The sequence below is a fragment of the Procambarus clarkii genome, chromosome 75 (genome assembly GCF_040958095.1).
Source record: "Procambarus clarkii isolate CNS0578487 chromosome 75, FALCON_Pclarkii_2.0, whole genome shotgun sequence".
Classification (NCBI taxonomy): Eukaryota; Metazoa; Arthropoda; class Malacostraca; order Decapoda; family Cambaridae; genus Procambarus; species Procambarus clarkii.
Window position 1 is genome coordinate 17,330,721 of NC_091224.1, and position 13,068 is coordinate 17,343,788.

The 13,068-nt window shown below is 46.8% G+C and overlaps 3 protein-coding genes across 3 annotated transcripts; 1 reads left to right on the top strand and 2 right to left on the bottom strand.

The window, feature by feature from the left end:
• Positions 1 to 7,707: 7,707 nt before the first annotated feature.
• Positions 7,708 to 8,499, bottom strand: LOC138357025 (proline-rich protein 36-like). The gene has a single exon (XM_069313560.1). It carries the CDS (start codon positions 8,497 to 8,499, stop codon positions 7,708 to 7,710), a length of 792 nt encoding a protein of 263 aa, XP_069169661.1.
• Positions 8,500 to 8,516: 17 nt separating this feature from the next.
• Positions 8,517 to 10,766, bottom strand: LOC138357026 (proline-rich protein 36-like). Its single transcript, XM_069313561.1, has one exon. It carries the CDS (start codon positions 10,764 to 10,766, stop codon positions 8,517 to 8,519), a length of 2,250 nt encoding a protein of 749 aa, XP_069169662.1.
• A 772-nt stretch (positions 10,767 to 11,538) lies between these two features.
• Positions 11,539 to 11,883, top strand: LOC123771804 (protein Churchill-like). The gene has a single exon (XM_045764532.2). The coding sequence runs from the start codon at positions 11,539 to 11,541 to the stop codon at positions 11,881 to 11,883; it is 345 nt and encodes a 114-aa protein (XP_045620488.1).
• Positions 11,884 to 13,068: the final 1,185 nt, after the last annotated feature.

Sequence of the window (13,068 nt, forward strand, 5' to 3'; positions counted from 1 at the left end):
TCGTCGCTACTGGATGTGTATTTGACAGATGTTGTTTCTGTATCTCTGTGAGGGGCCCAGGCAGCTCAGGTAGCTATCTTGAGGTTATCTTGAGATGATTTCGAGGCTTAACGTCCCCGCGGCCCGGTCCTCGACAACCCTCCTTTTTTGTTACACACCCACAGGAAGCTGCCCGTAGCAGCTGTCTAACACCCAGGTACCTATTTACTGCTAGGTAACAGGGGCATCAGAGTGAAAGAAACTTTTTACCCATTTGTCTCCGCCTCCACCGAGGATCGAACCTGAAACCTCAGGACTACGAATCCGAAGCGCTGTCCACTCAGCCGTCAGGCGCCCTGGAACTGAAGGTACTCCAGTCGTAACTCGCAGGGAGGTAGGTATGTTTTCAGAATAACTGCATGCAAATAACGAACAAGTCAGAGTGGGAAACTTTAAGTATTCCATGTAAATTACACTTCATATTAGCTGTAATTCGAGGACTAATTGGGAATCATGGCACGGTACGAATTCTTGTTTCATTAAAGCCAATTTCCATCAGTATCTCCATTTACGAGTTACACACACACAAAAAAGTTACATTTGATCAATTTTTTTTTGTACTTCACTGTATTCGAGCTGTGATCTAGTCAATAAAGCAAGCCGCATGCACACAGACAAAAACATTTCCCTGCTCCCAGGAGAAAGGGTTACGTGGTTCACCAACCCAATACAAATTGACAAATATAATACTACAAAACCGGAATATCTGAGGGAACTCCCGAGAGTCTGACGGGGCTGAGTTTGTGTGGTCTAACCCCGGCCACTCTCTCTCTCTCACTCTCTCGCTCTCTCTCTCTCTCACGCTCTCTCTCTCACACTCTCTCTTTCTCTCTCTCTCACTCTTCTCTCTCTCTCTGTCAGATGCATCACCAACATCTCCATCATGATGTTTTCCTACGCATCTGATCCAGTGAGAAATCAGAACTCCTGGTTCCTGCTCATCCTCCTAAAATGACAGCAGTAATAGCAACTATTTAACGTTCACAAATGAGCCGCAAGACTCAAAAATATTCTCGAATTGTTTTTACTTAATAAGGCCAAATGGCATTTTTTATTTTTTTAAAGTGATTAAAAAGCATTGGATAACCTGGAAAGCAATCTTAGGTCTAATATAAACTCTCTATAACGCCTTATATAGACTCTCTATAAGGCCTAATATTGTTCATGTGTGTCCTATAACGAGGCCCAGAAATGTTTAAGACTTGTTTTCTTCTTCGTTTCTGATGATCTCAAAGTGCTGAGGAGTTGTTTGGTTTGATACCCAACCGCCTTAGTTCTCTCCTTGCTCTGTTGTGATGACCTCCTGGAGCAAGTTGTGAAGACCTCTGGTGGCCTGTTGTGAAAACTTCCGTGGGCCTGTTGTGAAGACCTCCTGGAGACTATTGTGAAGACCTCTGGGACTCTGCTGCTGACTTCTTCACACACGTTTCTATCACTTTCAGTGAATGAGTTCTATCACACCTTCAGTTTCATGACTGGTGCCTGAAGTGTTTTGTTCCTCTCAATGTGGCTGTGAAACCATTTGGAGTCGGTCTTTGCCTCTGCCATAGTGTCATTTTCAAATTGCTTATCTGCTGCTTTTTTCACACTGCGGTACTCATTCCTGGCTCTCTGGAACCCGCTCTTGGCTGTCTGGAACCCGCTCTTGGCTCTCTGGAAGCCGCTCTGGGCTCTCTGGAACCCGCTCTGGGCTCTCTGGAACCCGCTCTGGGCTCTCTGGAACCCGCTCTGGGCTCTCTGGAACCCGCTCTGGGCTCTCTGGAACCCGCTCTGGGCTCTCTGGAACCCGCTCTGGGCTCTCTGGAACCCGCTCTGGGCTCTCTGGAACCCGCTCTGGGTTCTCTGGAACCCGCTCTGGGCTCTCTGGTGTTCGTGTGTTCTTGTGGTTGATCTATGCCTTTGTGTGTGTGCGCCTTGCTTCCTTACAATGGTGGTTTATACAATGGTTTTGCTTAATGCCTTTCATTGTCCTCTGAAGAGGAACACATTTGCCGGCTGCCTTCCAATAATTTCCGTTGCATAACTCTATTATTTCTTTGAGGACTTTTCTCCCTTAACCTCAATCTCATCTTTGTGTCTGTCACACTTGGCGACTCGTTTCCTCATTCCTTCCATTTTGATATTGCAACCTTTTTTGTCATAGCTTTTTTTCTACCCTAGAGTGTACATCCGCTCCTCTACAACATACCCGAATGCCATTACACAGTGATCGTGCTTTAGGAGATTTAAAATTGACTTCATGTCTGAAGCATATGAGTTCGAGTATCAGACCAAGTCTGGCTGATTCGTCATTGTCCCTCAACTTTGAGTCTATTGATATGTTGGATCAGGAAGTTTCTCGTTGCCTCTTCCTCGAATTTAACTCTCCTGATGTTGGTACCCGCTTGAGGATCCTTAGTCTCCTAATCTATTTTATCATACTTTGAGGTGCTTCCGGGGCTTAGCGTCCCCCGTGGCCCGGTCGTCGACCAGGCCTCCCATAGGTCTTCTATTTAACCATAGTTAAAGTTCCCAATTATCAAGTGTTTAGACTCATTTCTGTTTGCAACTGAGGCAGCTCTGTTGCCCCATTACTTCTGTTATACTTCGTGCCTGGGTCATTTATCGCCTCGTGGAGGAGGATTGTAGATCACACGTCTAATGTGATCTTAAGACCTCCCATTGTGGGTTTATGTTATATAATCACTAAACCCTTCACACTCCAAGATTATCAGCTCCTTAAAAAACCAGTCCTTCTGCGTCAACAGTGCAAATAAATCTTCCTCCCCTTCAATCTTTGTTTTCTCTTTTCACAACAAGGCTTTGGCGGAAAACTGCATTAGTTATGACAGTTTTGTTTCTGTAACTGCAATTAAATCAGTATCATCATCTGCTCGTTCTTGACTTTCACTTTGTAAGTGAACTCAAGGGAGTAAAATATTTTCCCGAGATTGTTGTTCTTCATTCCTTCAAAAATCGTCCCTATTTTGTCTATAAGATAATGCACTCAGTGGGATCAAATATTCCCACTGAGCAGAACAATAAAGAAAATGGCAGAGACCAATATTAAAAAAAAAAAGATCTTGGGACTGTAGTGTGTTAGAACCATTTTATTTAACTCTTCGTTCTCATATTCTGGTTAGCATTGTAAATGTGTAGTCACGTCTGCGGTAAAATAATAATAATAATAAAAACCTCTTCATTCTCCCAATGGTGAGAATTAATGCTTCTACACTTTCTCAAGTATTTGATAAGATATCATATATGTGCACAGGAAGTTTTTCATCGTTAATAATATATATATATATATATATATATATATATATATATATATATATATATATATATGTATGTGTGTGTATATCACGAAAATAAACACGTGATTAAGAATGTGACAATGTCAGGACCACGGAGGAAAAATGAAACAGGAATTTCCTTAAGTACTTTCGTATATTAAATACATCTTCAGAAGGTGAATGTATTAACCTTCTGAAGATGTATTTAATATACGAAAGTACTTAAGGAAATTCCTGTTTCATTTTTCCTCCGTGGTCCTGACATTGTCATATATATATATATATATATATATATATTATATATATATATATATATATATATATATATATATATATATATATATATATATATATATATATATATATATATATGTCGTACCTAGTAGCCAGAACGCACTTCTTCAAGTGCGAAGTGAAGAGCTTCAAGTGCGAAGTGAAGAGAGCCCCGTTACCTAACGCCCCGTAACTCTGATGCTCTTATTGGTCGCCCGGATGATATCACAGTGAACCCCTGGAAGAATGGCAAGCAGTTGGTATGGGACTACACGTGCGTATCAACCCTGGCTAACACCTACATTAACCTCAGTGTTGCACAACCAGGTGGCGCTGCCACCCACAGGGAAGCAGCCAAATCCCGTAAGTATAGAGAACTGGATCACCACTACAATTTTGTCCCCATTGCTTCTGAGACGCTCGGCGCCTGGGGTAAAAGTGCTACCAGTTTTTTGAAGGAACTGGGTTCTAGGCTCATTGAAACAACAAGGGACCCGAGAGCTGCAAGCTTTCTTTTCCAGCGCCTCAGTGTGGCGATACAGAGGGGAAATGCGCACTGCATCCAGGGTTCCTGCCCGCCATCTGAGGAGCTGGAGGAACTCGACAACCTATGACAACCATCTTTGTAACCCATATGTAACTCCTTTTTGTAACAAAGTTCAAATAAAGTAAATATATATGTGTACATACAAAAGAATGGGGGTGGTAGGAGAAGATAATATTAGTGTTCAGTGAGAAACCACAAGGTCTCCTCTGAATACTTTTTATTTTCTTCTCCGAGGCTATGGGTCCCCACATTGGCACCAGAGGTGGTACCCTCACAAACTTTATATATATATATATATATATATATATATATATATATATATATATATATATATATATATATATATATATATATATAATTATATATTCCCAGATTATAACAAGCTATCACACGCTATCGCGCTATCTGAGGGCCAATATAGCACATACGTGTGTTATACTAGACCTAGAAATATTTGTTTGTTTTTTAACTTCATTTTTATCAGACTCTATAAAGAGAATAGTAGCAAATTCTACTATTTAATTGCTTAGAACGTCAATATTTGTACTATGATCTTATCTTGAGGTTATCTTGAAATGATTTCGGGGTTTTTAGTGTCCCCGCGGCCCGGTCCTCGACCAGGCCTCCACCCTCCAGGAAGCAGCCCGTGACAGCTGACTAACACCCAGGTACCTATTTACTGCTAGGTAACAGCAGTGAAATGATGTACATAGCAACAAAAACTATTATCTAAACAGGAGGTCTTGTATCTTGTAAGAGTTGTAAATAACAAATGAACAAACGTTTTCGTAGTACGCGATAAATAAATTTTTTATTTGTAGATGTTTCCTAGAAGTTTACACATTTTACCCCAAACCATTACGTCAATGTTAACCATGTGTACAGTGCTCTATGCCTCCATTCATACAGTGCTCTATGCCTCCATGAGTACAGTGCTCTATGCCTCCATTCATACAGTGCTCTATGCCTCCATTCATACAGTGCTCTATGCCTCCATTCATACAGTGCTCTATGCCTCCATTCATACAGTGCTCTATGCCTCCATGAGTACAGTGCTCTATGCCTCCATTCATACAGTGCTCTATGCCTCCATTCATACAGTGCTCTATGCCTCCATTCATATAGTGCTCTATGCCTCCATTCATACAGTGCTCTATGCCTCCATTCATACAGTGCTCTATGCCTCCATTCATACAGTGCTCTATGCCTCCATGAGTACAATGCTCTATGCCTCCATTCATACAGCGCTCTATGCCTCCATTCATACAGTGCTCTATGCCACCATGAATACAGTGCTCTACACCACCATGCATACAGTTCTCTACGCCACCATACATACAGTGCTCTACGCCACCATACATACAGTGCTCTACGCCACCATACATACAGTGCTCTACGCCACCATACATACAGTGCTCTACGCCACCATACATACAGTGCTCTACGCCACCATACATACAGTGCTCTACGCCACCATACATACAGTGCTCTACGCCACCATACATACAGTGCTCTACGCCACCATACATACAGTGCTCTACGCCACCATACATACAGTGCTCTACGCCACCATACATACAGTGCTCTACGCCACCATACATACAGTGCTCTACGCTTCCATGCGTTCACTATATTCCGGGAAAAAGTGACGCGCTCCATGCGCTGTAAATAAGAAAATAAATCTCATGTCTCTATGCATGAAGTGACTAGATGCGTCTGCATAGTTAACAACGGCCACCATGGGACATGAAGTATGCAGCCGCCCTACATAACCTGAAAAGCATTTTGAATGAATTTTTGTGTGTTTTTTTGATGGTGAAAAATGCAGGAGCCGCTTGATGCAAGATATATATATATATATATATATATATATATATATATATATATATATATATATATATTCGTCTTTATAAGACTTTTGGTCCTAACTTTTAACAATATAGATCCCCACTCTGCGATATTTAAGAGTGCGCGACAATACTGTTTGAAGTTATTAAGTTATTGACGGAAACATCTAAACCAGTCTTTTAATTTAAAAAAAAATAATTAAATCAACATCATCAGTTAGTTGGGAATTAAACCACAACTAATTCGTAGTTGTTTTAGGTAATTGGACAACCTGTCTTCATACAAATTACGTCTGAATTTGGTCGTTTGTCCGTATGGCTGAAAATGGACGTAATTTAAATATGAAAAAATTGAAAATATTTTTTTTTTTCCTCAAAACATTAAGTTAAGGGTCCTCTGGTAGGATAGGAGGGCAGGAAATTCTCCTAAGGTTTCAAAACGTCACGACAAACGTTAATTGCAAGTTTCCTCTCTTAACCTAACCGAGTAAACCGGAGGACTGAGACAGAAAACGGGACAGTACATCACTCTCGTGAACCGATTTCATTTCAAATTACGTCCATTTTTGGCCATAGGGCGCATACGAGCGAAAAGCGACGTTATTTTTAAAACGTAAAGGGTTGAATTTGAGCGATACCGCACTCTAGGGTATCCGGTGCATGATAACAAGTGGTGTATGAGAGTCATACACCCGTTTCATTCTTTATTTGGTGTATTTTACTATTGTTTTAGTGAGCGAGAGTGCTCTACCCTTGTGCTTTGTTGAGATATATACAAGAGTTGTTACATTCTTGTACAGCCACTAGTACGCGTAGCGTTTCGGGCAGGTCCCTGGAATACGATCCCCGCCGCGAAGAATCGTTGTTACAACCAAGTACACATTTTACTGTTGAGTTAAAAAGAGGCTACAGTTAAGGATTTGCGCCCAGTAAATCCTCCCCGGCCAGGATACGAACCCATGACAAAGCGCTCGCGGAACGCCAGGCGAGTGTCTTACCACTACACCACGGAGACTTATTCTCAGGTCTATCATCATCGTCGGCTTATAAAAGGGCAAAATCACTAGTTCTAAGCAATGATGGTCTCAAACACGCAATACTTACACGTGAGCAACTCTCACAAGACGTATTTGTCAACAGCGTGCAAGACCTGTGAGAAGGCTGTCAACACGTCAGCTGTCAACTACCGTCTGACGAAGATATTCTTGCTGATATGACAGTGATTGATGGGACATATTTGGAAGGGGGGGGATCTATCAATACATAATCGTTTGAGCAAACAACTGCTATTAGTGTACATTGAAATCCCGATAGCGTATTAATATGTATTAATGTATTTTTAATTTTTATGTATTAATAATATAAAAATTTTATTTTTAGTTACAGGAAGGACTATGCCAACATAAAGGCTGAATACATAATAGTGATTTTCATCTTTTCGCCTAAATTTAGAGAGTATCAACGAGGGACAGCTGTAATTATTGTTCAATATATATTAATTCAAGTTCAAGTTCAAATTCTAAACCTTTATTCCTGTATAGTTGTTCATTTATACAGTACATAGAGGGCGGGGGGGGGGGGGTCTCGGTAGCACAGTTGGGTTCGTTCTTGACGCACAATCGCGAATTCCCGGGCAGGACAAAAATGGTTGGGAACACTTCCTTTCAACCTAATGCATATGTTCACCTAGCAGTAAGTTGGTACCCAGGAGTTAGTCAGCTTCCAGTTAGATGCATCTTGAGCGGGGTTGCATCTTGAGCGGGGTTGCATCTTGAGCGGGGTTGCATCCAGAGCGGGGTTGCATCCAGAGCGGGGTTGCATCCAGAGCGGGGTTGCATCCAGAGCGGGGTTGCATCTTGGGCGGGGTTGCATCCAGAGCGGGGTTGCATCTTGAGCGGGGTTGCATCCAGAGCGGGGTTGCATCTTGGGCGGGGTTGCATCCAGAGCGGGGTTGCATCTTGGGCGGGGTTGCATCCAGAGCGGGGTTGCATCTTGGGCGGGGTTGCATCTTGGGCGGGGTTGCATCCAGAGTGGGGTTGCATCCAGAGCGGGGTTGCATCTTGGGCGGGGTTGCATCCAGAGCGGGGTTGCATCCAGAGCGGGGTTGCATCTTGGGCGGGGTTGCATCCAGAGCGGGGTTGCATCTTGGGCGGGGTTGCATCTTGGGCGGGGTTGCATCCAGAGCGGGGTTGCATCCAGAGCGGGGTTGCATCCAGAGCGGGGTTGCATCCAGAGCGGGGTTGCATCCAGAGCGGGGTTGCATCCAGAGCGGGGTTGCATCCAGAGCGGGGTTGCATCTTGGGCGGGGTTGCATCCAGAGCGGGGTTGCATCTTGGGCGGGGTTGCATCTTGGGCGGGGTTGCATCCAGAGCGGGGTTGCATCTTGGGCGGGGTTGCATCCAGAGCGGGGTTGCATCTTGGGCGGGGTAGCATCTTGGGCGGGGTTGCATCCAGAGCGGGGTTGCATCTTGGGCGGGGTTGCATCCAGAGCGGGGTTGCATCTTGGGCGGGGTTGCATCCAGAGCGGGGTTGCATTTAGAGCGGGGTTGCATCCAAAGCGGGGTTGCATCTTGGGCGGGGTTGCATCCAGAGCGGGGTTGCATCTTGGGCGGGGTTGCATCCAGAGCGGGGTTGCATCTTGGGCGGGGTTGCATCTTGGGCGGGGTTGCATCCAGAGTGGGGTTGCATCCAGAGCGGGGTTGCATCTTGGGCGGGGTTGCATCCAGAGCGGGGTTGCATCCAGAGCGGGGTTGCATCTTGGGCGGGGTTGCATCCAGAGCGGGGTTGCTTCTTGGGCGGGGTTGCATCTTGGGCGGGGTTGCATCCAGAGCGGGGTTGCATCCAGAGCGGGGTTGCATCCAGAGCGGGGTTGCATCCAGAGCGGGGTTGCATCTTGGGCGGGGTTGCATCCAGAGCGGGGTTGCATCTTGGGCGGGGTTGCATCTTGGGCGGGGTTGCATCCAGAGCGGGGTTGCATCTTGGGCGGGGTTGCATCCAGAGCGGGGTTGCATCATTGAGCGGGGTTGCATCCATGAGCGGGGTTGCATCCAGAGCGGGGTTGCATCCAGAGCGGCGTTGCATCCAGAGCGGGGTTGCATCTTGGGCGGGGTTGCATCCTAGAGCGGGGTTTGCATCTTGGGCGGGGTTGCATCCAGAGCGGGGTTGCATCCATGAGCGGGGTTGCATCCAGAGCGGGGTTGCATCCAGAGCGGGGTTGCATCCAGGAGCGGGGTTGCATCCAGAGCGGGGTTGCATCTTGGGCGGGGTTGCATCCAGAGCGGGGTTGCATCTTGGGCGGGGTTGCATCTTGGGCGGGGTTGCATCCAGAGCGGGGTTGCATCTTGGGCGGGGTTGCATCCAGAGCGGGGTTGCATCTTGGGCGGGGTTGCATCTTGGGCGGGGTTGCATCCAGAGCGGGTTGCATCTTGGGCGGGGTTGCATCCAGAGCGGGGTTGCATCTTGGGCGGGGTTGCATCCAGAGCGGGGTTGCATCTTGGGCGGGGTTGCATCCAGAGCGGGGTTGCATCTTGGGCGGGGTTGCATCTTGGCGGGGTTGCATCCAGAGCGGGGTTGCATCTTGGGCGGGGTTGCATCCAGAGCGGGGTTGCATCTTGGGCGGGGTTGCATCCAGAGCGGGGTTGCATCTTGGGCGGGGTTGCATCCAGAGCGGGGTTGCATCTTGGGCGGGGTTGCATCCAGAGCGGGGTTGCATCTTGGGCGGGGTTGCATCCAGAGCGGGATTGCATCTTGGGCGGGGTTGCATCCAGAGCGGGGTTGCATCTTGGGCGGGGTTGCATCCAGAGCGGGGTTGCATCTTGGGCGGGGTTGCATCCAGAGCGGGGTTGCATCTTGGGCGGGGTTGCATCTTGGGCGGGGTTGCATCCAGAGCGGGGTTGCATCTTGGGCGGGGTTGCATCCAGAGCGGGGTTGCATCTTGGGCGGGGTTGCATCCAGAGCGGGGTTGCATCTTGGGCGGGGTTGCATCCAGAGCGGGGTTGCATCTTGGGCGGGGTTGCATCTTGGGCGGGGTTGCATCCAGAGCGGGGTTGCATCTTGGGCGGGGTTGCATCCAGAGCGGGGTTGCATCTTGGGCGGGGTTGCAATCCAGAGCGGGGTTGCATCTTGGGCGGGGTTGCATCCAGAGCGGGGTTGCATCTTGGGCGGGGTTGCATCCAGAGCGGGGTTGCATCTTGGGCGGGGTTGCATCCAGAGCGGGGATTGCATCTTGGGCGGGGTTGCATCCAGAGCGGGGTTGCATCTTGGGCGGGGTTGCATCCAGAGCGGGGTTGCATCTTGGGCGGGGTTGCATCCAGAGCGGGGTTGCATCTTGGGCGGGGTTGCATCTTGGGCGGGGTTGCATCCAGAGCGGGGTTGCATCTTGGGCGGGGTTGCATCCAGAGCGGGGTTGCATCTTGGGCGGGGTTGCATCCAGAGCGGGGTTGCATCTTGGGCGGGGTTGCATCCAGAGCGGGGTTGCATCTTGGGCGGGGTTGCATCCAGAGCGGGGTTGCATCTTGGGCGGGGTTGCATCCAGAGCGGGATTGCATCTTGGGCGGGGTTGCATCCAGAGCGGGGTTGCATCTTGGGCGGGGTTGCATCCAGAGCGGGGTTGCATCTTGGGCGGGGTTGCATCTTGGGCGGGGTTGCATCTTGGGCGGGGTTGCATCTTGGGCGGGGTTGCATCCAGAGCGGGGTTGCATCTTGGGCGGGGTTGCATCCAGAGCGGGGTTGCATCCAGAGCGGGGTTGCATCCAGAGCGGGGTTGCATCCAGAGCGGGGTTGCATCCTCTGGCAACTGCTGTGACTCAAGTAAGGTCAAGTTATCCAGCGTATCGACACATCATCTCATGTCACCTATTACCAGACACTCATCCTCTGCTAGTATTCTTAAATTACTCACAGACGTTTATTATATATTTTCTTTCTCTGCCCCCTTAATCACAAGACCGGAATAACTCTCACAGGGTAGACTCGTTCCACCCAGGTTACATGGGGTCATAACAGTGTCCAGCACAAAGAGAACCTCAGTTGTGCAGACCTGACAACAATCACTAACGCTCAGATGTAGCCACCCTGCAGCCTTGGAGGGAAGATGAACAGGTCGTATGGGGCTACACGTGTGTGTGTCTGCATTGGTTGATACCTATCTACCTTACAGCACAGCTGAGGGAGGCGGGGCGGCCACCTTCAGGAATACCCAGACAATTAACAAGTACAGGGACCTAGAACGTTGTTACTGTGGAGAACCGACTCGTGAGATTTATATTTATTTAATTTATATGAATTTATATAGTGTTTATATTTACATTAATTTATATACTTCGATAGCAATTTGTATGATGGTTAGCGGACTGTATTTCTACAATATTCGCACAAATCGACTCCTTGCACATTAGGGAGTGGGGGGGGGGGGGTTATATTAAATTTATATATATGCAGCCACTCTTGTGGCTGCATATCACTCTCTCACTCTTGTGTCTCCCCTGGCTGTGTGTGTCTCTGGCAGCACTCTTGTGTCCGGATTACACAACGTGTTGCAATTATGTAAGACGTGAGGATGTGCCAGGAGTGTGTTAAAGAAGAATATCCAGACAGGGGTACAATCTGTCTGGACACTGGGACATACTTGGCAAATCTGCAAGGGTGCCAAGGCTGCGGCCACAAGGATACACTCAGTGTGGTCAACAGGACCACCTCAAATGCTCTGGATTCACCACAAGAAGTTATTGAATATGACCATATTTGTGGGAATTGTAATCATGTGATTGCCACTCATGGGCACCGCTTCTGGGTTGAAGATGACTATCAATATTATGAAATGAGCTGCATGCTGTGTGGGGAGGCAGAGGACACGCGATCGTGCTACCCCAACGATCCACGCATGGAAGCCTCCCTATTCTAGAAATACTGAAATACTGATGTATGGAACAGGACATTTTAGAAAGTACCGTATATGAGTTAGATGTTGTGGGGCATAATATGAGTTGTCATTAAGATGTGTTCACATGTATGTAGTGCATTTGGCTGGGTTAAACTTGGTTTTTATTTTATTAAAACACTAAGTAAGTTGCTGTGTTTTAACCTAGAACAAGTGCAGTGTGCTACATGAGCAACACTAGAGTAAAACAGTGAGGAGTATATTAGTACAGTAATGAAGAGTTCTATTAAATTGTATATTACCTACAGTAATTACTTATCTTTTCCTATTACAGTAGTAAGAAGTAATTAGTTCAACCAAGGTGGTGTAGTCATTTGCTTATCTGGCTTGCAAGTTGACATGTTGGCCAAACCACACACTAGAAATTGGAGAGACGACGACTTTCGTCTCGCAATCGACTCGATAATGGTCCAGAATGGACAGAAATGGCGTAGTCTCTTCAATTTCTAGTGTGTGGTTTGGTCAACATTTTTCAGCCACGTTATTGTGACTCATCATCTGCAGTGTAACATGTCAGTTTGTTCTGGAAAGGAAGGGAACTATCAGGGGAAAGTACCAAGTCATTACGACTATATAGCCCTGGGAAGGGGGTCAGGATAAGGATTTGGGACGAGACTGGGGGAAGGAATGTTGCCCAACCACTTGGACGGTCGGGGATTGAATGTCGGCCTGCATGACGCGAGACCGTCGCTCTACTGTCCAGCCCAAGTGGCTGGAGCTGGTCCTAGGGTATAACATGATCTCAAACATAACTGGCCATTGTACACCACCAATATCTTAGCCATCTGTCTTTATCTTGAGCTGGTGCAGTCATAAATTATATCGTTATAAATTATTTCCATTTCTCATAGTTCATATTGTTGGCAAAGACTTTCCTCTTCCAAACTGTGCTCTGACTTGTACTTGTTTTCAGTACTTGTGTTGTGTGGGCTTCTCAGGAGCAATAAAACATCTTAATAATTAGCTACTAGTCAACACTGTACTGAATAAAATTATTTTTCTTATTAAGTTATTACTTATTATTTTTTCTAGAAACTTTCCTTATTAAGACTATTCGTAGCCCAGTTGATAGAGCTTGAGCTTCCCGAGCCCGAGCCTTTGGGAGCCGAGCCCCTGTTACCTAGCAGTAAAATAGGTACCTGGGAGTTA